Source organism: Oncorhynchus clarkii, chromosome 2, assembly GCF_045791955.1.
Source record: "Oncorhynchus clarkii lewisi isolate Uvic-CL-2024 chromosome 2, UVic_Ocla_1.0, whole genome shotgun sequence".
Taxonomy (NCBI): Eukaryota; Metazoa; Chordata; class Actinopteri; order Salmoniformes; family Salmonidae; genus Oncorhynchus; species Oncorhynchus clarkii.
In genome coordinates, this window is record NC_092148.1 from 16545754 (window position 1) to 16570648 (window position 24895).

A 24895-nucleotide genomic window follows, 5' to 3' on the forward strand; every position below is an offset into this window, starting at 1 on the left:
CCATTGCTTTAGGACTTGGTCAGGTGGTTTAAGCATGTCCCAGTTTAAGTCCCCTAGCAGGACAAATTCAGACTTAGTGTAAGGGGCCAGGAGAGCGCTTAGGGCATTTAGGGTACAGGCCGGTGCTGATGGTGGCCGATAACACCCAGCAATAGTCAACAAAGAGTTATTTCAAACTTTAATGCATAAAACCAGCAAATCAAATTGTTTGGGGACATACCAGGTGGAGACAACCAAGCACTGAAGGTGTTCCTTGGTTAAGATTGCCACTCCACCACCTTTTAAAAGATCTGTCTTGCCAAAAAAGGTTATAACCAGACAGGTTAACATCAGTGTTCAAAACACTCCTTCTTAACCACGTCTCAGTAATGACCAACACATCTGGATTGGAGCTGTGAACCAACACTTTCAATTCATACATTTTAGGTAATAAGCTTCAAGTGTTGTCCTGCAGAAAACCCAGGCTTTTACGAGAGCAGAAATCAGTGAAGCAGATATCAGAGCACAAATCAGAATTGGGGCTAGCAACTGGAGAGGGGCCAGGTGGTACATGCACATTTCCAGATATAACCAGCAGTATTACAATCAGGGCACGGCAGAGGACAGGGAGAGCTCTGCAGTGTTGATTTATAACATTTGAATGTGCATTCGATGGCAAAAATATCATATTGACAGCAATTTCATCAGGTAACATAACTACAAAGCCAAACTGCTTCGCTGCCAGACAAGGCTCCGCTGACAGCCAAGTGTAGCTGTGGTAAGGTGTTGGAACTGCTTTTGGGAATCTGCTGTTGGGACAGATTTTTGTAGGCCCAGTTTGTGGGCACTGTTTGTCATTGTTATAGTGCAATTAATGTATTGTTTAGTATTGTGCTGTGTAGTGGCTTTGCTGGCATTCATCTCCCAAATGTTTTCGTTTTTTTGCCCAACCAAGATGTACTTGCTAAAATCACCAAGTGATACATCACATGCCTTACTTTTATTTCCCTGCATAAGTAAAAGCAGGAAATGCATCACCTATGCCTCTACTGCTATTCATTCCAATTTGACTGGTTTGGATTTCTCCCTGTCAACAATGGCTGGCATTTTCATACATTCCGGAACTTTGAGGGTTTATAACATAGCCACTCTAGTAATTTAATAGGATCTCTATGGCTTCGACTAGGTAGACATATTTCACTAATCAACCCTTAATATTGATAAAGATCATTAGTCAAGCCCCATTCTAAATACAGTAACAGTTCCAAGCAAAAATGCTGCACACAGTATATCCTAAACTAACACAATTATTAAAATTGTCTTTACCTTAAAACAATGACTGGTCTTCCAGTAGACGTGTATGGTGAGAAAGTGTTGGTGCAACATAGATCGCCCCACCCTCGCTTGTAATGTATGGCTTTTCTAATCAAGTTGAGCAGTGACTCAGTCAAGAAGTAACACGTGGGGTAGCTGTAGGACTTCATACATACAGTAGATAGTGGTTATAGTGCCTGAATGCATCAACTAAACATTACCATTAAGATGATAAAGTATCAAATGTTACAGTGAATAATTAACAGATTACAAGCAAAGAATGTGCTGAACACAAATGCTGTAACACTTTATTTTATTACTGAATGTAGCCTGCTCCTTCGATGCTATCACCATCAAAACCCCTGTGGGTGTCCTATTTTCATCTCTCAGTGGCTATGTGTTGCATGTATTAGCCTGCACAGGATGTGTCTTCATTATTCTATGTATTCTTGCGGAGTGAGAGAGTACACTCTATGGAGAGAACAGTAGAGAATCAGACCAAAGGCCTTGTGTAGGCCTACTATTTTCACACCAATCCTTGCTCCCTCTCATGTTCTGTCTATGTAACATATCTGATATATTCATATTCTGGGTACTGTAGTCATATGATCAAGAGGAAAGTCTGACTTCCATGTGCAGTTTGGGAAATTCCAACTCAAATAAATGAGGGGAAACAAAATTGACAGTGTGTAAAATATAATTTGAATACTGCAAAATGTATTTATTTAAAGAGAGTAAAGACAAGTGTATAGTAAAGTCCTGACCTAAAGACATTGCTGTCAGGTGTGGGTAAAATCACTGGGGAAGAATATGATGTGGCTGTCCATGGTTCTGATTTCTGTGTGCGTGTGTGTGCGCATGTTTGTGCAAGTAGAAAAACATGTTGACTGACCCTCCTTGTAGAGAAACGCCAAACCATCCTCCTCTCTTTCATGTTGACGAAACAATCTATCACTCTGTCATACAGTACACACTTTATTTTGTTGTCCTAGGCTACCTGGCTAAAATGCTTGCTTGATGGCCTAACTTCCATTCATGGGACACGTTACCTAGTTAACATTAGCCTTCTACATCTAGCTACATATTGAACTTACATCCTCTCATAGCAATGAATGTGTTAATGGTTGGATCAGAGTCGCCATAGAGATCCTAGTGGGGCTGTGTCATAAACCCTCAAAGTTCCAGAATGTATTGTAAAATAAAAAATAAGCAACATTCCCCTTGTGTATCATTTATATGGTAGATGGTTTAGACTGTTTGTACTCAGAGAAAAATAACTTTATAGGGGATCACTTTGGGATAGATTCTCTAGATGGGCTTTTACTGCAACACCATTTATTGTGATCCAAATCTACAACAAAATCGTCATGATAATCTTTGATGTGAATCTAGAGCAGACCAGACAGAACTGGTAGTGCATTAATTAAGTTTGTTCACATTTTAGTCCTCTACTTCTCTTGCTCATCAATCCTCAATCCATTTCACGTAAACATATGATGTAATACCTTCTATGAACCAACAGGAGGAGATGTGTTGATTTACAGAGGCCACGACGACCTGTGAAGAGTTTCAACTAGATAACACAGCCCCAATGTCAACGGACTATATCCTTATAGTCTATGAAAACAAAAATGTGTTTTGTTTTTAATTTAAGGTTAGAGTTGGGTTTAAAAGCAGATTTGAATGAGATAATTTGTAGATATAGGTGGGGTTTATGACTTTGTGGCTGTGATAACCAGTGAAGACCCCTGAGAAGAGGAAGACAAGTGGAGACAGCAGCTCATTGGTGACTATCAATTACTTCTGCTTGACATGTACCTTCTTTGAGTACTTGAAGTTGATTTATGATAACAATAGATGTTTGTTTTTCCCACACATTAGATCAATGTGGATCAGCGTGTCACAGTAAGAACATAAAGGATGAAAAATAACTCGCTAGTAGATTGGGATATTCAGAAACAAACATTACAGACTATATTAAAATGCAATAAAACACAGATATTTTTCATTTGATCACTGTTGTTGTTGAACATTTACACATGTTCATATTCAATCTGATCTGGAGAAAATGTTCAAGGTACTTTACTTTACAATCGTTGTATTCTCCATCTCAAGTACATACAGTATTCTCAATATGGCCTGTTTTGACAAATGACACTATACTGTATCTCTCTGTACATTCAATGGGACCACATAAGCACTGTGCTGACCTGAGTGTCAGTTACACATAATTGGATTACAGTTGAAAGAAGCAACACAAAAACAATAATATACTGTATATACACTTCCCAATAATTATAACTGTATAGCCATTCAAATCAGGTTCATTTTGATTCACCCAAGCCATAGATACAAACAAAAGCCTTGTGAAAGCCACAACACAAGCCACAACACAAATAAGAATGTACTATATTCTTTAGCCATATTAACAATAAAGCTAAGAAATAAGCAGTCGGCTGCTGAGCTACATTGGGTTAAAATGTAAATATTTTACTGGAGCTTTTGACAGACTAAGTATCATGGCCTCTGAGCCAGCTGACTCCCACATGCTTCCTGTTGTGTTCAAATGTTACCATAGATTGCATCGTCTCCGCCAACACATTCGCATAGGTCGCCATCTTCTTCAGCCTACAGGAAACCAGATCAGAGATATCATCATCATCATCAACAACAACACCTCTATTGTTATCTTAATCCTTCGTATTTAGAGCAAAGTTCTTCTCAGATCTCTACAGTAGCTGTAAACATATGCAGTAGGCCTACAGTCAAGGTGTGAATTACGGGGGAGCCAGGGGAGGCTCAGCTCCCCTGAATGAGACATTAGCTCCCCTAAATGCAACAAAAGTCCAACTTTGAGGGGGTCTCTAATAAATGCTAATTTAACCATTCTCCTATTTGTTTGAAATGTAGTGAAAAGTATGTTTTACGGTGGTAAATATGGAAATAAAAGCTTCCAAATGTAACGAACCCCCCCACCTCTCTGTCATGGTTTAAACCATTTATTACTATGTGGCAGCACTGTCCACACACTAGTGCTGAATTTTGGCCTAAACTGAGCTCCTTTGCGCATAGATTTTCCTTTGTATTTCCTAATTTTCACAATTTGTTTGCCATGTGCCCTTGATAAAAATAGCCTTTATTCCAATGCATTAGGTTTATCCATTGATTTATCATTGTTTGCTTTTGTCAGTCAGCTGTTTAGAGTACTCATTGCTTTGTTTTTCAGGTGCGCGCTGTGGGGAGAACAAGTATTTGATACACAGACGATTTTGCAGGTTTCCCTACTAACAAAGCATGTAGAGGTCTGTAATTTTTTATCATAGGTACACTTCAACTGTGAGAGACGGAATCTAAAACAAAAATCCAGAAAATCACATTGTATGATTTTAAAGTAATTAATTTGTATTTTATTGCATGACATAAGTATTTGATCATCCAAGCAACCAGTAAGAATCCGGCTCCCACAGACCTGTTCGTTTTTCTTTAAGAAGCCCCCCCGTTCTCCACTCATTACCTGTATTAACTGCACCTGTTTGAACTCGTTACCTGTATAAAAGACACCTGTCCACACACTCAATCAAACAGACTCCAACCTCTCCACAATAGCCAAGACCAGAGAGCTGTGTAAGGACATCAGGGATAAAATTGTAGACCTGCAAAAGGCTGGGAGGGGCTACAGGACAATAGGCAAGCAACAACTGTTGGCGCAATTATTGGAAAATGGAAGAAGTTCAAGATGGCGGTAAATCACCCTCGGTCTGGGGCTCCATGCAAGATCTCACCTAGTGGGGCATCAATGATCATGAGGAAGGTGAGGGATCAGCCCAGAACTACACGGCAGGACCTGGTCAATGACCTGAAGAGAGCTGGGCCCACAGTCTCAGAAAACCATTAGTAACACACTACACCGTCATGGATTAAAATCCTGCAGCGCACGCAAGGTCCCCCTGCTCAAGCCAGCGCATGTCCAGGCCTGTCTGAAGTTTGCCAATGACCATCTGGATGATCCAGAGGAGGAATGGGAGAAAGTCATGTGGTCCGATGAGACGAAAATAGAGCTTTTTGGTCTAAACTCCACTCACCCTGTTTGGAGGAAGAAGAAGGATGAGTACAACCCCAAGAACACCATCCCAACCGTGAAGCATGGAGGTGGAAACATCATTCTTTGGGGATGCTTTTCTGCAAAGGGGACAGGACGACTGCACCGTATTGAGGGGAGGATGGATGGGGCCATGTATTGCAAGATCTTGGCCAACAACCTCCTTCCCTCAGTAAGAGCATTGAAGATGGGTCGTGGCTGGGTCTTCCAGCATGACAATGACCCGAAACGCACAGCCAGGGCAACTAAGGAGTGGCTCCGTAAGAAGCATCTCAATGTCCTGGAGTGGCCTAGCCAGTCTCCAGACCTGAACCCAATAGAAAATCTTTGGAGGGAGCTGAAAGTCCGTATTGCCCAGCGACAGCCCCGAAACCTGAAGGATCTGGAGAAGGTCTGTATGGAGGAGTGGGCCAAAATCCCTAATGCAGTGTGTGCAAACCTGGTCAAGAACTACAGGAAACGTATGATCTCTGTAATTGTAAACAAAGGTTTCTGTACCAAATATTAAGTTCTGCTTTTCTGATGTATCAAATACTTATGTCATGCAATAAAATGCAAATTAATTACTTAAAAATCATACAATGTTATTTTCTGGATTTTTGTTTTAGATTCCGTCTCTCACAGTTGAAGTGTACCTATGATAAAAAATTACAGACCTCTACATGCTTTGTAAGTAGGAAAACCTGCAAAATTGGCATTGTATCAAATACTTGTTCTCCCCACTGTATATATGTTTTTATATATTTTTAATTTTTTTAAACCGTAACATGCAAAACATAAACAGAAAAGCCAGAGGGATTCCAGAAAGAAATAATAATAATACAAATCCACATTATATCAATTTAAATACATTTTTTTAAAATAATGTTTTGTTTTGTATACGTTTTAATGACTCTAAATAGTTTTCCAAATCAGATTTTTAAATAAGAAAAGGGGCTTTATCTTCATAAATGTTGATTTGTGTATAGATGTGTGCTGGTACTGGTGTTCTGTGTGCCATCCGTGGCAAGAAGTAGTATACCATTTATTTAACTTTATATCAATATTGTTTTGTTTCTGTTAATGGGATTTATCTGTTAATTGAATGATTAGAATATTCCACCCTGAAACCATAAAATTGTATGGAATTGATTAGAATGTATAAAATTATAATCAATAAATGTGTAGTTCTAGTCAGAATTAGGGTCTTTGTGGTATTTTAAACACAGACTGTTTGAGCAAAATTCGGTGCCGACCTGACTAGAGATTTGGGAGAGAATGGGGAGTACGTATCAAGGTCAAGGTCTCCCTGATCACTGTCGGCTGGGTAGTGAGACAGTATGTGCATAGGATATCTTCTGTTTGTGTGGAAGTATGTGCGTAGGATACAGTGGGGCAAAAAAGTATTTAGTCAGCCACCAATTGTGCAAGTTCTCCCACTTAAAAAGATGAGAGAGCCCTGTAATTTTCATCATAGGTACACTTCAAATAAGACAGACAAAATGAGAAAAAGAAATCCAGAAAATCACATTGTAGGATTTTTTAATGAATTTATTTGCAAATTATGGTGGAAAATAAGTATTTGGTCAATAACAAAAGTTTATCTCAATACTTTGTTATGTACCCTTTGTCAGCAATGACAGAGGTCAAACGTTTTCTGTAAGTCTTCACAAGGTTTTCATACACTGTTGCTGGTATTTTGGCCCATTCCTCCATGCAAACCCCCATGCTTCACAGTAGGTATGGTGTTCTTTGGATGCAACTCAGCATTCTTTGTCCTCCAAACACGACGAGTTGAGTTTTTACCAAAAAGTTATATTTTGGTTTCATCTGACCATATGACATTCTCCCAATCTTCTTCTGGATCATCCAAATGCTCTCTAGCAAACTTCAGACGGGCCTGGACATGTACTGGCTTAAGCAGGGGGACACGTCTGGCACTGCAGGATTTAAGTCCCTGGCGGTGTAGTGTGTTACTGATGGTAGGCTTTGTTACTTTGGTCCCAGCTCTCTGCAGGTCATTCACTAGGTCCCCCCGTGTGGTTCTGGGATTTTTGCTCACCGTTCTTGTGATCATTTTGACCCCACGGGGTGAGATCTTGCGTGGAGCCCCAGATCGAGGGAGATTATCAGTGATCTTGTATGTCTTCCATTTCCTAATAATTGCTCCCACAGTTGATTTCTTCAAACCAAGCTGCTTACCGATTGCAGATTCAGTCTTCCCAGCCCGGTGCAGGTCTACAATTTTGTTTCTGGTGTCCTTTGACAGCTCTTTGGTCTTGGCCACAGTGGAGTTTGGAGTGTGACTGTTTGAGGTTGTAGACAGGTGTCTTTTATACCGATAACAAGTTCAAACAGGTGCCAGGTAACGAGTGGAGGACAGAGGAGCATCTTAAAGAAGAAGATACAGGTCTGTGAGAGCAAGAAATCTTGCTTGTTTGTAGGTGACCAAATACTTATTTTCCACCATAATTTGCAAATAAATTCATTAAAAATCCTACAATGTGATTTTCTGGATTTTTTTCCTCATTTTGTCTGTCATAGTTGAAGTGTACCTATGATGAACATTACAGGCCTCTCTCATCCTTTTAAGTGGGAGAACTTGCACAATTGGTGGCTGACTAAATACTTTTTTGCCCCACTGTATCTAGTGTTTGTGTGGAAGTATGTGCACAGCTATAAAATTAATGTCTTTGTATTCTTGACTTTAGAACATTCTCTGAATAAACTGTACTAACCTTTTGTATGAGCTGAGGATTTGACTAATTATTATTATACCCATGGTCTAACAAACCTCTGGGATTGGTCAGAGCTATTGGTTGTCAGTTATTATCATTGGGATAGAAAATTCTCGTGACAGTTTCCTGGATCAGCTGATGATGGTTGACAATATCACTAGACAACTAGCCTACAGTTAGACACCAATTCACATCAAATCCATCCAACAAGTAGGCTATACTTTAATGACAGCAGGCCTATAAGGTGACTCTTTCAGTTAGAAGAGGTTAACGTTCGGTTAGAAGCATTCGATTTTGCAATGGCATAGGACAAACATTATTTTGGATTTGTGTTCCCTTAAAGTATTTTCACGGCAAAACATAATGAAATGTTTTGAATGCATAGTTACACTTACAGTGCATTTTCCGAGATCTCCAAGATCCATGATTTGTACAGGGTTTAAGTTCAATGTTCTAATTCAAAACTCCAAGCATTAACTCATGAATTATAGACAACTCATGAACTAGGGTGTAAAACATGGTTTGATTCAGTTATATTGTATGAAGGCCACCTGTTCTGCTTGTGTTTGAATATGTGTGTAAAATAGTCTCGACTGAGAGGGTAGGCTACACAAGTAAATGCCGTTTACCCACCTTTTTCAGAGAAATTCATTTAAAGTATAGGGAGTGTTAACATTTTTTTTACCCCGACCGGCAATCAGAGTTTACCCACGTATGTTTTTTTACCACTACCTCACTGGCTACCGGTAGGCCTATTTGAAGTTCATGGTAATACACATTGTAACCTAGTCTAGTAAAATGATGTCACGCCCTGAACTTAGTTATCTTTGTTTTCTTTATTATTTTGGTTAGGTCAGGGTGTGACGAGGGTGGTATTGTGTGTTTTGTCTTGTCTAGGTTTTTTTGTATATCTATGGGATTTTGGTATTGTCTAGGTAAATGTAGGTCTATGGTGGCCTGAATTGGTTCCCAATCAGAGACAGCTGTTTATCGTTGTCTCTGATTGGGGATCCTATTTAGGTTGCCTATTTCCATTTTGGTTTTGTGGGTTATTGTCTATGTGTAGTTGCATGTCAGCATTAGTTGTTTATAGTGTCACGGTCGGTTTGTTTAAGTGTTCTTTGTTTTAATAAAATAATGTATTCCAATCACGTTGCGCCTTGGTCTCCTCGTTACGACGAACGTGACAATTGACTTTGTATGTTAGACAGTCGAAGCTCCTCAGAGGAGGAAGGGGAGGACGATCCTCCTCAGTGAATTTCATAAAATAAAATTGTGAAACAATAATAGCTACAACTATACTAAATATATCCACGTCACCAAATCATTTATTTTAACAAATTAAAATTTCTGTGAAGGTATACAGTAGCCTCAACAGCACTCGCCAGGGGAGAACAATGGTGTAGCCGGAGGACAGCTAGTTTCCGTCCGCCTCTGGGTACATTAAAAACCTAAGAGGCGCATGGTTCTCACCCCCTTCCATAGACTTACACAGTAATTATGACAACTTCTGGAGAATGTCCTCCAATCTATCAGAGCTCTTGTAGTATGAACTGACATGTTGTTGATAAGGAAATGTGTTTTAATAAATTGTTAGAATATTACACTCCTGAAAACATAAGTCTGAAGCCATGTTTTTTAATAAATTATTAGAATATTACACTCCTGAAACCATAAGTCTGAAACCATGTGATTGTATGAAATTGATTTGAATCATTGGATTATTATAATGCATGTATATAAGCGTTAGAATCATTTAGATTATTATAATACGTGTGTGGTTTTAGTCGGTGGAATAATATATACTGGAGTGTAGTTCTTAATCAGAATCAACGTTTTGGGGACAATGTGTCTAGTATTTTGATAACAGACTGTCTGTCTGAGCCAGATTCGGGGCCGACCTTGGCTTAGGACACTGAGAACTTCCCAGTCCCAGGTCTCTCCTTATCTTAGGGGAGGGCAGGAAGACGCTATTCTCACAGACTCCCCTAATCTCTATTGGCGGGCGAATTTGATGGTTTGTGTGGAAGTATGTGTGTCACTATAAATTGAAGATCTTTGTACTGTGCACGTCAGAGCGTTCCGTGAATAAACATTTAACTTTGGTAGACTGGGCCTCTGTCTGTTTTCATTTCTATCAGTATCTTACAAATCCTGCTATAACAGACTGAGAGTACTATAATTTAATTGGTTAATGAGCAGGAGAACAGAATTCTCATAACAGTTGTCCACCCAATCAAAGGATCAGAGAATGAATCTAGTACTGAAAGCATAAGTTACAGCTAGCTAGCTAGCACTGCAGTGCACAAAATGTGGTGAGTAGTTGACTCAAAGAGAGAAAAAGATAATAGTTGACCAGTTTTTAACAAATTCATTTCTTCAAAAATGAATTAGAGAGAGCGAGCTAACTATATTTCATTGTATTTTTTTTCACTTTCACTTACCTAGCTAGTGAATGCAGCTAGCTAGTTTAGCCTATTCAAACACCTGGCTCAAACAGAGAGGGATACTATGTTAGCCAGCTGGCTATGGCTATCCAACACTAGAACTCTTCCAAGTCAAGGTAAGCTTTTGGTTTTATTCATTTATTGCCACCGGGGCCCAACGGTGTAACTGCCAAACTGCTTGCTTTACACTGTACTGGATGATTGTAGCGGGTTTATTAACATGTTAGTTTGAGTAGCTAATGTTAGCTATGTTGACTATGATGTTAGCTAATATGGTGACAATGATGTTGGCTGTGTGTAGCGGTTATGATATCAAGGTTTGGCTTGGAAAGGTTTTTTCACCTGGTCACACACAGCTGTTGTATTGTGCATTGAAGTCCACAAGCGAATGTAAAGGGTGAGAGGAGGAGAGTGCTTAGATGCAAGAAGGAATTATATAATGAGCAAATTATCATGCTGTTTGTATTTGGCTGCCATGAAAGTGAATTGTGAATACACCTGTGATCAGGGGTGTATTCATTCTGTCCATAATGTTTAAAAACATTTCCTAAATGGAAGCAAATGGAATGAAACAGGAATAAACATACCTGAATTTGTCCAATAGAAACACTAGTTTGCAACTGTTGGACTAATGATTATAACCCAGATCAGCTAGATACAAGCAAGTATGCAAGGCGGTATTGCATGTGTCAATGTCTGTCAACTTGATTACTCACATTTTTCTCTCGACCTGTGCAGCTACGTTGTAAACTTTCGTTCATAGGCTAGGTTGTAGCAATCTCATGATGGGAATAGGGAACATTTGTATATCATGTAGTAGCCTAAACCTATCACTGTCACATTGAGCTGGGTGAATGGAATATGAATGACAGTCATCCAATACGCTGTAATAGAAATAAGACCATGCTCATAAAAAAATAAAACAATCGTCCTCCCTCATCTTAAACGGCACTGTCCGCAACAGAGTGACCATCCCGTTTTTCAATTAATGTAGGCCTTATCAATGGCAATCGCTGAATGTCATTGGCATAACGTTTTGGTGTTTTGAAAGAGATGTATATTTCCATTTATCAAACTGGCAATTAGAGACTACAGTTTGAATGCTAAAATTATTTTGGAGTAGACCAACATGCAGAGGTCACTTACTTTTTGAAGTGATTTGTTTGAAAATCAGATGAAAATATAATGACTGGTTGTGTTCATGCCACATGCCACACTTTTACTGTTTAAATTACATCTTTATTTTTAATTTAAATAAATTATGTACGGGCAAGCGACTGCACTCATTAGAGACCCCCTGAATGTCATGGTGTAATTCACTACAGTTCATACAGTACCTCCATGTTGCCATATAGCTGATCGTTGGTGTAGTAGTTTGTGAGGATTTCACTGCTGGTGTCTTTCTGCTCTTTCCTGTGGATAGAGTTAGGACAACTCTCAGATGCATTCTCTAAATTTGATAAGACACGACAAGATTTAATTTAGGCTAATGGGCTTTAGCAACTCAGCAAGGATTGTAGGTTAAGATGACAGATAGAACAGCCTGTAGAAAAATACCTTGATGTTGAGGGATCTGAGGAAGCACACTTGGCTGCATCCATGTCCTGTATACTGGCTACTGGCAGGTCACTATGACTCCTCCCACTGATGAGAAAAATGCCAAGTTATCAAAACAGAACAAAACAGCTATCAAAAAAAATCTACTTAACTCCTTCCAAAAATAAATAAAATAGTAACTTACCCCTTCTTGTCAATAGGCAAGCTGACATGGGAACTAGTATTACCACCACCACTAATGCAGCAATACCAATTGAAACGTACAGCATCGAACATCTTATCTGTCCAAAAACAAATAAATATGATGTATTAAATGTACCTATACTATTCCTTATGATATAAATAATTATTTGTTTAATTAATTCATTAATGATACACTTCACCAACTGTTTCCCTTACCATTTGTGGACACAGTGAAGGACAAGGTGGCATTGCCCTGTGTGTTGCTGGCATGGCAGTGGACGGTCTCTGAGAAGCCTAGTGCCCTCTGTAGGGTAACCATGGTAACTGACCCATGCATCTCCACCCTGGTACTGGGCAGGTGTCCTGCTGGAAGAGACCACTCCACAGTGCTGGGGGGCTCTGAATCCACAATGCACAGACATGTTACCATAGAGATGTCTGAAGTGCAGGCAGAGCCCACTTTGATCTCAGGGGAGTCTGGGATGAGAATGATGAACAGTTTGGTTTTAACTGAACATGTAGTGCTACATCCGGAAGAGTATTGTCTTAATATTATATACACAGACATGACATGCCCCTTAGTGACAACATGTGGATGAATCAACTAACTCTGGATCTACTTACACTCTACGTTGAGCTTCATTGGGCTGGATTGGCCTTGTCCCTCTGTATTGATGGCAGTGCAGTAGAGGGCTTCAGTGAGTCTGGTCACATTCTCCAGTGTGAGTGTGGGTCCAGTGGTGGGCAGAGGTCCTCTGCTGTTGTGCCAACGGTAGATGTGGGCAGCAGGGTTACTGTCACTGGAGCATCTCAGCTCTACAGAGTCTCCTTCCTTCACACTGGACACTCCCTTAACCTTCACATCCACTGGGGCATCTATGAATAACATCATTAGTAAGAATGATATTACTATGTAATGAACATCTTAGGACAGATTCAGTGGATCAACCATGTGATTTCAATATATTTAATTTCCAAAGGGAAGTACGGACAAAGTTTTTGTTCCCTTTTCAAATAAGTTTAATTTCTCATATTCACAGAAATATTGTGAAAGTGAAAATCTTCCAAACAATGCTGTTAATACACAGATGTGGGCAACTTACATTTGACAGTTAGTGTCTTGGAGCTGCTCACTGTCTTCCCTCCCCTGTATGCTGCTGTGCAGACTAGAGGCTGGTTGTTATCAGCGTTGCTGGATCTAAAGGTCAGGGTTGATGTCTCTTCCCACTGGCCCTTGGTCTGCTGCTGTGATTGGATGCTGGGTGTTCCAGAGTGGCTCCAGGTGATGAGAGGGGGATCAGATGGGCAGGAGTGAGACACAGAGCAGGAGGCAGATACCTCCTCCCCCACCTTCACCACCTCCATCACTGACAGAGAGAGGGGGTCTGGAGAGTCTGAAATCAACAAAGAGATGACAACAGTTATAGCACTTATTCTTGGGTCTGTCCTTTTTTGTACGATTACAATTATAATCAACAAGAAGCTATAGCTAATATGTTAACTTTAGGGTAAATAGGATACTGTAATTGTCTATTTTCCCTGGAGAACTTACCGCTCACTGTAATGGAGACTCTGTCATCTTTGTATGAAGCCTTGTTATAGTCTTTGATTTCAATCCTGAAAGTAAAGGGTCCTTTGTCACTGCTATGGAGGGGGTCGATTCTGAGAGAGCAGTTCTTCTGTCTGAGGTTTCCTACCAGCTTTGTACGACCCCTGTAGTCTGTGATGACGTTGGAGCTGTCTGGGTGGTAGATAACCTCAGAAGTGTCTTTGAACCAGATGCCAGTGAATTCAGTGGGCTTTATCTTTGGTTCTGGGTAGTTGAATGAGCAGGGAATCACGATGCATGAGCCCTGCAGGCCGGAGACTGAGCCGGGCACCTCAGCAGTCCATGACGAGGTATCAACTCCCCACACTCAAATAGCAGATGGAAAAATGTTAGTAAGAGGTGTTGGACACATGTCAAGGAATTTGAGTGTAAGAATGGAATGCAGCTAGCTAGTTTAGCCTACTCAAACAACCATCTCAAACAGAATGGGATGCCATGTTAGCTAGCTGGCTATGGCCAGTCAATGTAAGCTTTTGGTTTTATTAATTTATTGCCACCAAGGCCCGCCTGTGTAACTGATAAACTGCTTGCTGCTAACTGTACACTCTACTCCAAACTGTACTCTGATGTGTTGTGTAATGAAGTCCACAAGCGAAGGGAAAATGTGAGAGAAGGAGCGCACGTAGATGGATGTGAGACGGAATTATACATACAACCAGCTTTTTGTATGTTGCTGCTATGAACGTGAACTGTGTTTGCGTGTGATCAGGTGTGTATTCATTGCGCCAGTTCTGTTGACGGGGATAAACATACCTGAATTGGTCGAATTGAAACTCGTTTTCAACTGTTGGACTAATGATTATAGTCCAGATCAGCTATTTCCAAGCAAGAGTGTGGTAGGTGGTACTGACTATGTCACTGTCTGTCACCTTGATTACTCAAAATTCTGTCAACCTGTGCACCTACGTTGTAAATGTTCCTTCATCAGATAGGTTGTAGCAACCTCATGATGGGTACAGGGAAAATTTGAGAGAGAGGGAGGGCTCGTCTCACTGGTGATGTAGAGGTGTAGTGATATTACATTGAGCTGGGTGAATGGAATATGAATGACAGTCATCCAATATGCTGTAATAGAAATAAGGCCATGTTCATAAATGGCACCGACCGCCACTGCTGTAATCACATTGTTTGTATTTTCTTGTCAGCAAATGAGTAAATAAATAAATACAATATTTATTACTGTATACAGAATGTATATTTGTAGCCTACCTCCAAGCCAAATGCAATGAATAAGAAAAAGCAACGGTAATTTTTCAATCCCCATCACCTCCTCTCAGTGCTGGACCTGAAGGTAAAAGGAACATTTTATTATCACTAGTAAGTTAACATTGGATATGATACTTGTAATGTATAAAATCCAAATCAATTACTTGCATAGTTTGCCAATTCTTGCTCATTCTTGTCAGATATCCACCCTCCTCCAGAGAATAAGGGAACTAATGTGTAAATTTCACATCTAATTCCCATCTCACATGTAAAATGATGTCTTTATTTTTGCCATCAGGAGTTCCCATATTTCGTCTCAGACTGATGGTGAGGCGAATTAATTCCTTGAGGGTTAACTGACCTCTGCTCAGTACCCTGCCCTGAACCTTAGACACTGTCACGAGCCGGCTACCACCCAGTACTGCTGCCCTATGTACATATAGTCATTGAACAATGGTCACTTTAATTAATAGTGTTTACATGTTGTTTTACCCACTTTATATGTAAACTCAGCAACAAAAGATACATCCCTTGTTCAGCACCCTGTCTTTCAAAGATAAATCGTAAAAATCCACATAACGTCACAAATCGTCATTATAAAGGGTTTAAACTGCTTGTTCAATGAACCATAAACAATTAACCCTTTCACACATACCTTAGAACGGGCAGTTTCGAATGACGTAACAATCAGCATTTGAGCTGGCCACACTTTTTTCAGAAACTTTTTACACAAACACAGTCCTTACAAAGTTATGTCCAGAATGTGAGCAGTTTATTTTTGGATGTAATGTTAAGATATTCACAGAAGTATCTATAGCATAACACAATCATCTTAACCGGAAAAATGTAGGCTACATTTGTCCTAGCGCTAAATGAGGAAAGATTGACTCAACACAAGCAGTCATATTTTCTAACTCTCGGCTGACAGAAACTACAATATGAATTAGCTAATAGCAATTGCTATGTCTAATGAATCACATCACAGGTGAGCTCACCGTTGAGTTAAATCCTTTCTAGAAATCAAAAGTAATTAGACAATTAGTTTCAGCCCGCAGCCAAGCTTTTTTCCCGAAAGATAATAAAAGACAAGATGAGTTTGGTCTGTTTATAGCATGCATGTTGAAGGGGTGTGTCGTCTACCACCGTTCACATCCCACCATTCACTTCATGAAGTTCTCAAAATGAGTAAACGCTGAGTCACCTCATTTTGTTATAGCATCTTTGGTCCGACAGACGATCACGTGAAATCCAGAATGCATTGTATACATTCTGGAATGGAGAGAACGTTCTAACATCACGTGCATAAAAAAACTCACACTGGGGCAACCGTATTTGCAGCTCAAAATGCACCTGTAGACAGGTCGTTAAGACACCAACAGCTTACAGACAGTAGGCAATTAAGGTCACAGTTATGAAAACTTAGGACACTAAAGAGGCCTTTCGACTGACTCGTGAAAAACACCAAAAGAAAGATGCCCAGGGTCATTGCTCATCTGAGTGAACATACCTTAGGCATGCTGCAAGGAGGCATGAGGACTGCAGATGAGGCAAGGGCAATAAATTGCCATGTCCGTACTGAGACACCTAAGACAGCGCTACAGGGAGACAGGACGGACAGCTGATCATCCTCGCAGTGGCAGACCACGTGTAACAACGCCTGCACAGGATTGGTACATCCGAACATCACACCTGCGGGACAGGTACAGGATGGCAACAACAACTGCCCGAGTTACACCAGGAACACACAATCCCTCCATCAGTGCTCAGACTGTCCGCTATAGGCTGAGGGCTTGTAGGTCTGTTGTAAGGCAGGTCCTCACCAGACATCATCGGCAACAACGTCGCCTATGGGCACAAACCCACCGTCGCTGGACCAGACAGGACTGGCAAAAAGTGCTCTTCACTGACGAGTCGTGGTTTTGTTTCACCAGGAGTGATGGTCGGATTTGCATTTATCGTCGAAGGAATGAGCGTTACACCGAGGCCTGTACTCTGGAGCGGGATCGATTTGGAGGTGGAGGGTCTATCATGGTCTGGTGCGGTGTGTCACAGCATCATCGGACTGAGCTTGTTGTCATTGCAGGCAATCTCAACGCTGTGCATTACAGGGAAGACATCCTCCTCCCTCATGTGGTACCCATCCTGCAGGCTCATCCTGACATGACCCTCCAGCATGACAATGCCACCAGCCATGCTGCTCGTTCTGTGCGTGATTTCCTGCAAGACAGGAATGTCAGTGTTCTGCCATGGCCAGCGAAGAGCCCGGATCTCAATCCCATTGAGCACATCTGGGACCTGTTGGATCGAAGGGTGAGGGCTAGGGCCATTCCTGGCAGAAATGTCCGGGAACTTGCAGGTGCCTTGGTGGAAGAGTTGGGTAACATCTCACAGCAAGAACTTGCAAATCTGGTGCAGTCCATGAGGAGGAGATGCACTGTAGAACTTAATGCAGCTGGTGGCCACACCAGATACTGACTGTTACTTTTGATTTTGACCCCCCCCCCTTGTTCAGGGACACATTATTCCATTTCTGTTAAAATCAAATAAAATCAAATGTTATTTGTCACATACACATGGTTAGCAGATGTTAATGCGAGTGTAGCGAAATGCTTGTGCTTCTAGTTCCGACAATGCAGTAATATCCAACGAATAATCTAACCTAACAATTCCACAGCAATTACCTTATACACACAAGTGTAAAGGAATGAATAAGAATATTTACATATATAAATATATGAATGAGTGATGGCCGAACGGCATAGGCAAGATGCAGTGGATGGTATGGTATAGCGTAAAGTATATACATATGAGATGAGTAATGTAGGGTATGTAAACATTATATGAAGTGGCATTGTTTACAGTGGCTAGTGATACATTTATTACATCAATTTCTCCATTATTAAAGTGGCTGGAGTTGAGTCAGTATGTTGGCAGCAGCCACTCAATGTTATTGATGGATGTTTAACAGTCTGATGGCCTTGAGATAGAAGCTGTTTTTCAGTCTCTCAGTCCCTGCATTGATGCACCTGTACTGATCTCGCCTTCTGGATGATAGCGGGGTGAACAGGCAATGGCTCGGGTGGTTGTTGTCATTGATGATCTTTTTGGCATTCCTGTGACATTGGGTGGTGTAGGTGTCCTGGAGGGCACGTTGTTTGCCTCCGGTGATGCGTTGTGCAGACCTCACTACCCTCTGGAGAGCCTTACGGTTGTGGGTGGAGCAGTTGCCGTACCAGGCGGTGATACAGCCCGACGGGATGCTCTCGATTGTGCATCTGTAAAAGTTTGTAAGTGTTTTTGGTGACAAGCCAAATTTCTTCAGCCTCCTGAGGTTGAAAAGGCGCTGCTGCGCCTTCTTCACGATGCTGTCTGTGTGGGTGGACCATTTCAGTTTGTCCATGATGTGTACGTCGAGGAACTTAAAACTTTCTACCCTCTCCACTACTGTTCCATCAATGTGGATAGTGGGGTGCTCCCTCTGCTGTTTCCTGAAGTCCACAATCATCTCCTTCGTTTTGTTGACGTTGAATGTGAGGTTATTTTCCTGACACCACACTCCGAGGGCCCTCACCTCCTCCCTGTAGGCCGTCTAGTCATTGTTGGTAATCAAGCCTACCACTCTAGTGTCGTCTGCAAACTTGATGATTGAGTTGGAGGCGTGCATGGCCATGCAGTCGTGGGTGAACAGGGAGTGCAGGGTAGGGCTGAGAACGCACCCTTGTGGGGACCCATTGTTGAGGATCAGCGGGGTGGAGATGTTGTTACCTACCCTCACCACCTGGGGGCGGCCCGTCAGGAAGTCCAGGACCCAGTTGCACAGGGCGGGGTCGAGACCCAGGGTCTCTAGCTTGATGACGAGTTTGGAGGGTACTATGGTGTTAAATGCTGAGCTGTAGTCGATGAACAGCATTCTCACATAGGTATTCCTCTTGTCCAGATGGGTTAGGGCAGTGTGCAGTGTGATTGCGATTGCGTCTTCTGTGGACCTATTGGGGCAGCCAGCTGGTCTGTGCATGATCTGAGGACGCGGCTGGGGATGCCGTCTGGGCCTGCAGCCTTGCGGGGGTTGACACGTTTAAATGTTTTGCTCACGTCGGCTGCAGTGAAGGAGAACCCACAGGTTTTGGTTGAGGGCCGTGTCAGTGGCACTGTGTTGTCCTCAAAACGAGCAAAGAAGTTGTTTTGTCTGTCTGGGAGCAAGACATCCTGGTCCACGACGGGGCTGGTTTCCTTTTTTAGTCCGTGTTAGTCACGTGTGTGGAACTTGTTCAGTTAATGTCTCAATTGTTGAATCTTGTTATGTTCATACAAATATTTACACATGTTGAGTTTGCTGTTGGAAAAAACAGTTGACATGTATTTTTTTGCTGAGTTTATAAGACACACACTGAGTGTACAAAACATTAGGAACACCTGCTCTTTTTGTTATGACATAGACTGACCATTTTAGGTGAAATCTATGATCCCTTATTGATATCGCTTGTTAGATCCACTTCAATCAGTGTATTTAAAGGGTTTGAGATAGGTTAAAGATGGATTGTTAAGCCTTGAGACATTGATTGGGTTGTTAATTTGATTAGTTATGACATTTCTCAATATTTTTTATTTTTACTTGTTTGACATTTTACTGCATTGTGAGGAGCTAGTAACATAAGCATTTCACTGCACACGCTATAACATCTGCTAAACTGTGTACGTGACCAATAATCTTTGATTGATTTAACCCACTAAAGTGTAATGTCTTTTACAATATGTATTTTGACTTTGCTTTCCACATTGCCAAACTCAAAGATTTTCAGAAGCTATGGGTGAAATCTCTTGAATTTAGTATTAAATCTTATAAAATTGTATCCTGTACCATTCCACCATTTTCACTTTAGTCGGGGATATTACTCACACTCAGTTAGTATGACTAACAGCACATGATTAAATCAAACTGTTTGTAATATGCATTTCAATTCACAATTTCATTCAAACAATGTACTTGTGATAGTCTTTCACAGTCTGTATCATGATCTGTGCTGTGACCATAGAATTGGGGATAGAATCCTGGAATGGACATGAAAGGTCTTATAAAAGGTCAGCCATTTTGGTCAGGGAGTTGGTCAACCATGGTCAGCCAGTGTGCTATGATAACTATTCTGTTACATCTGCTCCTGCCACGCCCTCTAATGCTCATCCTGTGTCTCATTGACCTGCTGACACTCCCCCAGTACTCTCTCCCTCCCTCTCCCTCTCTCTGTGTGTGATTGTGTGGGCAGAGACAGGTGTGCTGGAGTCAGAGCAGATTCCCACCAGCTGCAACCTGTTCCACAATCAAGACTTCTACAAATACTCACCCCTGCCACTTCCAGGCTGCCAGATCGTAACCTCTGCTCAGTCAGTCTACGGTTCTAGCCGTTTGTTACTATTTAGATCCTGTTATCCTGTTGTGCCTGTTTTCCTTGCCTGACGCTGTTTTCCTCTCCGCTACAGTTCTGCCCACTCTGACTCTGGTCCCTGTCTGGACTCTGTCCTGGATTCCCCACTCTACTACTCCCTTGGATTCCCCTCCGGACCTGCTTACCCTGTCCCAATCCCTCTCGTTCCAGCCTCCTCGTCTGAGTCTGATCTTGGGTTCCCCTGTTCCACTCTGCGTAACATATTCCACTTAAACTAGCCAGCCAATTGAAGAGGAAGGGTTCCAACATTTAAAAAAAATTAACTCCCAATATGCCAATATTCCATTGAAACAATGCAGTCAATCTACAGCTATATAGTCAGTTGATGATAGGACTTAAACAAGTGGTAAATGCAACAAGTACTAACATATCATATAACACACAGCTTTCTAAGAAAACAAACATTGAGACCTTGATGGTCTATTTACATTTTAGAGGCTATTTATACAGAAAATGTGTATAAAAACGATATATACTGTACTCATAAGTATATGACAATATTGAAGATGACCAATTATGTTACACAATTTCTGATATATTACATGCCTTGCTTTTACTTTCCTGAAAAAGTAAAAGCAGGAAATGACTGGTTTGGATTTCTCCCTGACCACGACTGCCATTTTCATACATTCAGGAACTGAGGGTTTATGACATAACCCCTCTAGTAATTTTATAGGATCTCTATGGCTGTGACTGTTAAAGGAATTTGATTCCTATAAGTTCATCAACCAATTCAATTAAAACACTGCCCATTTCTAAGAATTTGTAAGATACTTATTTGCATAAAATGGACAGAGACCCTTCTCAAAATCAATCAATAGCGTTTATTCTCGAGAGTACTGATCATAATACAATGTGCATTGGTTTATATCACATTTCGTCATAGCGTTTTGAATGCTGCTTCTCCTTCTCTCCGATACAATGCCAATATAGTTCACAAGCCTTCCCACATTGCCTGCCACCTGTTAAACAATCTACTACAAGCCCAAGGTCTCTCCCCTTCCTGGGGAGAGACAGGATGTCCTGTAAGGAACACAGCATTCCAGCCAGTATGACGATAGCTCCATTAGTTTCTAACAAGGAACAGACAGTCCTTCTAATTCTGGACGAAAACTACACACATTACATTCAGCATTATGATTATAATAAGATTCATACATCCATACAGTAACATAGTAGTATTCTGTTTAGTCATAGTTCTGATTTAAATGTATACATAATTTAGTCATTATTCATAAAAAATCCCTTAACAGTGACTAGGTAGAAATATTTCACTAATATATCCCTTAATATTAGTAAAGATCATTAGTCACACCCAATTCTAAATACAGTAACAGTTCCAAGCACAAAAACTGCCTACAGTATATCCTAAACTAACACAATTATTAAAATTGTTTTTACCTTGTAACAATATCTGGTCTTCAATTAAATATGTGTATAGTGAGAAAGTGTTTCAACATAGAGCCATAGACCCACCCTCGCTTGTCATGTGGGGCTTTTCGAATCAAGTTGAGCAGTAACTCAATCAGGAAGTAACAAGAGATCTAAATGTAGAACCTCATACATAGATTACGGGTATAGCCCCTGAATGCAATGACTAAAACATACCCATTAAGATGCCTAAGTGTCAAATGCAACAGTGAATAATTAACAGATTAAAGGAAAGAATGTGCTGAACACAAATGCTGTAACACTTATACAAACACACAATTGTATTCCTGACTGTAGCCGGCTCCTTCGATGCTATCACCATCAAAACCCTGTGGGTGTCCAGAGTCTTGTTCCTCGTACAGACCAATTTCCTTTCTGAATGTGGATAGAAAATTGCTTTCTAAAATTCTAGCCACAAGATTAGAGGACTCACTGCCACTAATTGTGAAAGGAGACCAAACTGGCTTCATTAATAATAGAAGGAACCTTATCACTAATCCACTGTAAAAGGATGTTTTTCCTCGCTGCGAAGGTAAGTATGTTGTGAAGCCTCCTTTTACCCACAGAAGTAACATGCCTACTAGGGAGACCCAACAGTAAAGAAACTGGGTCCAATTCTAGATCAACCCCTAGGATCTTTTCAATTTCTTGCAGAACACCAGACCAGTATCTTTGTATTTTGGTACATGACCATAAACAATGTGTTAGGGTGCCTGTATCAGTTTTGCATTTAAGACACTGAGGGGAAGAGGAAGTGGGGCTAAAAGCATGTCTGCGATTTGGGGATATATGCAATCTGTGTATTATTCTTAATTGGATTGCTCTAGTACGATTACATATAGATATTGTCTTTGCATATCTCCAAATGTCCTCCCACAGCTCTTCGTCAATAGTAACAGACAATTCTTTCTCCCACACTTGTTTCACCCTCTGTGTGTTGACAGCAGAAAAGGACCTTAAAGCATCATAAAACAGACTTACAGACATTTTCCTTTGTGGGAAAAAAAGCATTATTTCAATGACAGACACATCAGGGTTACCAATTAAGGTGGTGCTCTTCAGAATATAATGTCTTACTTGTAGGAAGCGGAAAAAGTCCTGCTTTGGGAGTCGATATTTCTCGACCATCTGCTCAAATGACAAAATCTTACTAGCAAATAAGTCATTTAGTCTGCATATGCCCTTATTAAGCCAAAAGGTAAAGCCAGCATCCAGCAATCCTGGACTAAAATCTGGGTTGTTAAGAATTGGGGTAAGAGCAGAGGTTAGTTTGGACCTTCCCAGGAAGCGTTGAACTGACCTCCATACTTTGAGTGTGTTAAGTGTAATGAGATTATTGCAGTGATCAGTGACAGACTTGAAACTTCTGAAAAATAAAAGTCCTGTAAGGGGTATTTTGAAAGAGAAGTCTAAACAAATATTTTTTATTTTACTAGGCAAGTCAGTTAAGAACAAATTCTTATTTTCAATGACGGCTAGTACTAGTCCAAAGCTCTAACCACTAGGCTACCCTGCCGCCCCATCATTTGTGATCCAGTCAGAAATATAACTGATAGAACCTGATATTGGGCAGGTCCAAGCCGCCCATAGAACTTGGCAGCTGCAATATTGCCATCTTAAGTCTTGGCTTGCGTATACTCCATATAAAGGAACTTAGCCATCCATTTACATCATTTATTACCTTATTGGAGAGTAATACTGGGATCATTTGGATTGGGTAAAGTAGTCTAGGTAAAATGTTCATTTTCAAGAGGGATATTCTACCCAACCAAGAAATCGGGAGAGAGTTCCAGCGCTCCAGATCCTGTCTTATTGTATCAAACAAGGGAACAAAATTGGCTTTGTACATTTTCTGGAATTTAGGAGTTACAAATATACCAAGATACATGAAATCTGAGGGAGACCATTTAAAAGGGAAGGGGAAGAACTATTAGGTACAGAGTGAAGGTTACCAAGTGGCATAGCCTCTGATTTAGTTAAGTTAATCTTGCAGCCTGAAGTATATTTGTGCAGGCATGGATGTGCCTAAGGGCCAAAAGTATATATATATATATATATATATATATATATATATATATATATATATATATATATATATATATATATATAAAGTATAGATATATACACACAGACATAGGCTATGGTCGTTTTCATACAAACAAACAGACCCTCACTCACAATGACTAGCTAACGTCTACTTTACCCATTTCATTTTATATAAAATGGTATTGTGTAGAATGCAAACCCATACATCTCAACACAGCCAACATGCTTCCTCCAATCAGTCTACATTAGAGGGAGCATCTGTTACGGCCCTGGCCTTAGTTATCTTTGTTTTCTTTATTATTTTGGTTAGGTCAGGGTGTGACATGGGGGATTTATGTGTTTTGTCTGGTCAAATCAAATCAAATGTATTTACAGTGCCTTGCGAAAGTATTCGGCCCCCTTGAACTTTGCGACCTTTTGCCACATTTCAGGCTTCAAACATAAAGATATAAAACTGTATTTTTTTGTGAAGAATCAACAACAAGTGGGACACAATCATGAAGTGGAACGACATTTATTGGATATTTCAAACTTTTTTAACAAATCAAAAACTGAAAAATTGGGCGTGCAAAATTATTCAGCCCCTTTACTTTCAGTGCAGCAAACTCTCTCCAGAAGTTCAGTGAGGATCTCTGAATGATCCAATGTTGACCTAAATGACTAATGATGATAAATACAATCCACCTGTGTGTAATCAAGTCTCCGTATAAATGCATCTGCACTGGGATAGTCTCAGAGGTCCGTTAAAAGCGCAGAGAGCATCATGAAGAACAAGGAACACATCAGGCAGGTCCGAGATACTGTTGTGAAGAAGTTTAAAGCCGGATTTGGATACAAAAAGATTTCCCAAGCTTTAAACATCCCAA

General features: G+C 40.6%; 1 protein-coding gene across 1 annotated transcript; it reads right to left on the reverse strand.

Moving 5' to 3' along the window:
• Window positions 1–1571: 1571 nt before the first annotated feature.
• Window positions 1572–22054, reverse strand: LOC139423004 (B-cell receptor CD22-like). Its single transcript, XM_071174552.1, has 10 exons — window positions 21954–22054; window positions 15115–15190; window positions 13849–14211; window positions 13400–13690; window positions 12921–13172; window positions 12513–12773; window positions 12298–12394; window positions 12114–12200; window positions 11894–11969; window positions 1572–3921 (listed from the first exon to the last, which is right to left on the reverse strand). Exons 2-10 carry the CDS (start codon window positions 15167–15169, stop codon window positions 3856–3858), a joined length of 1548 nt encoding a protein of 515 aa, XP_071030653.1. The 5' UTR covers window positions 15170–15190; window positions 21954–22054; the 3' UTR covers window positions 1572–3855.
• Between the last annotated feature and the right edge of the window lie 2841 nt (window positions 22055–24895).

Bases quoted from the DNA above. Each gene is read 5' to 3' on its own strand.
- LOC139423004 (XM_071174552.1), bottom strand. From the start codon at position 15,169: ATGGGGATTGAAAAATTACCGTTGCTTTTTCTTATTCATTGCATTTGG. The intron at 11,970-12,113 runs GTATTTTTCTAC...CTCTATCCACAG, and splicing joins TCAGATCCCTCAACATCAAG to GAAAGAGCAGAAAGACACCA. The intron at 3,922-11,893 runs GTACTGTATGAA...GGTTTCCTGTAG, and splicing joins AGCTATATGGCAACATGGAG to GCTGAAGAAGATGGCGACCT.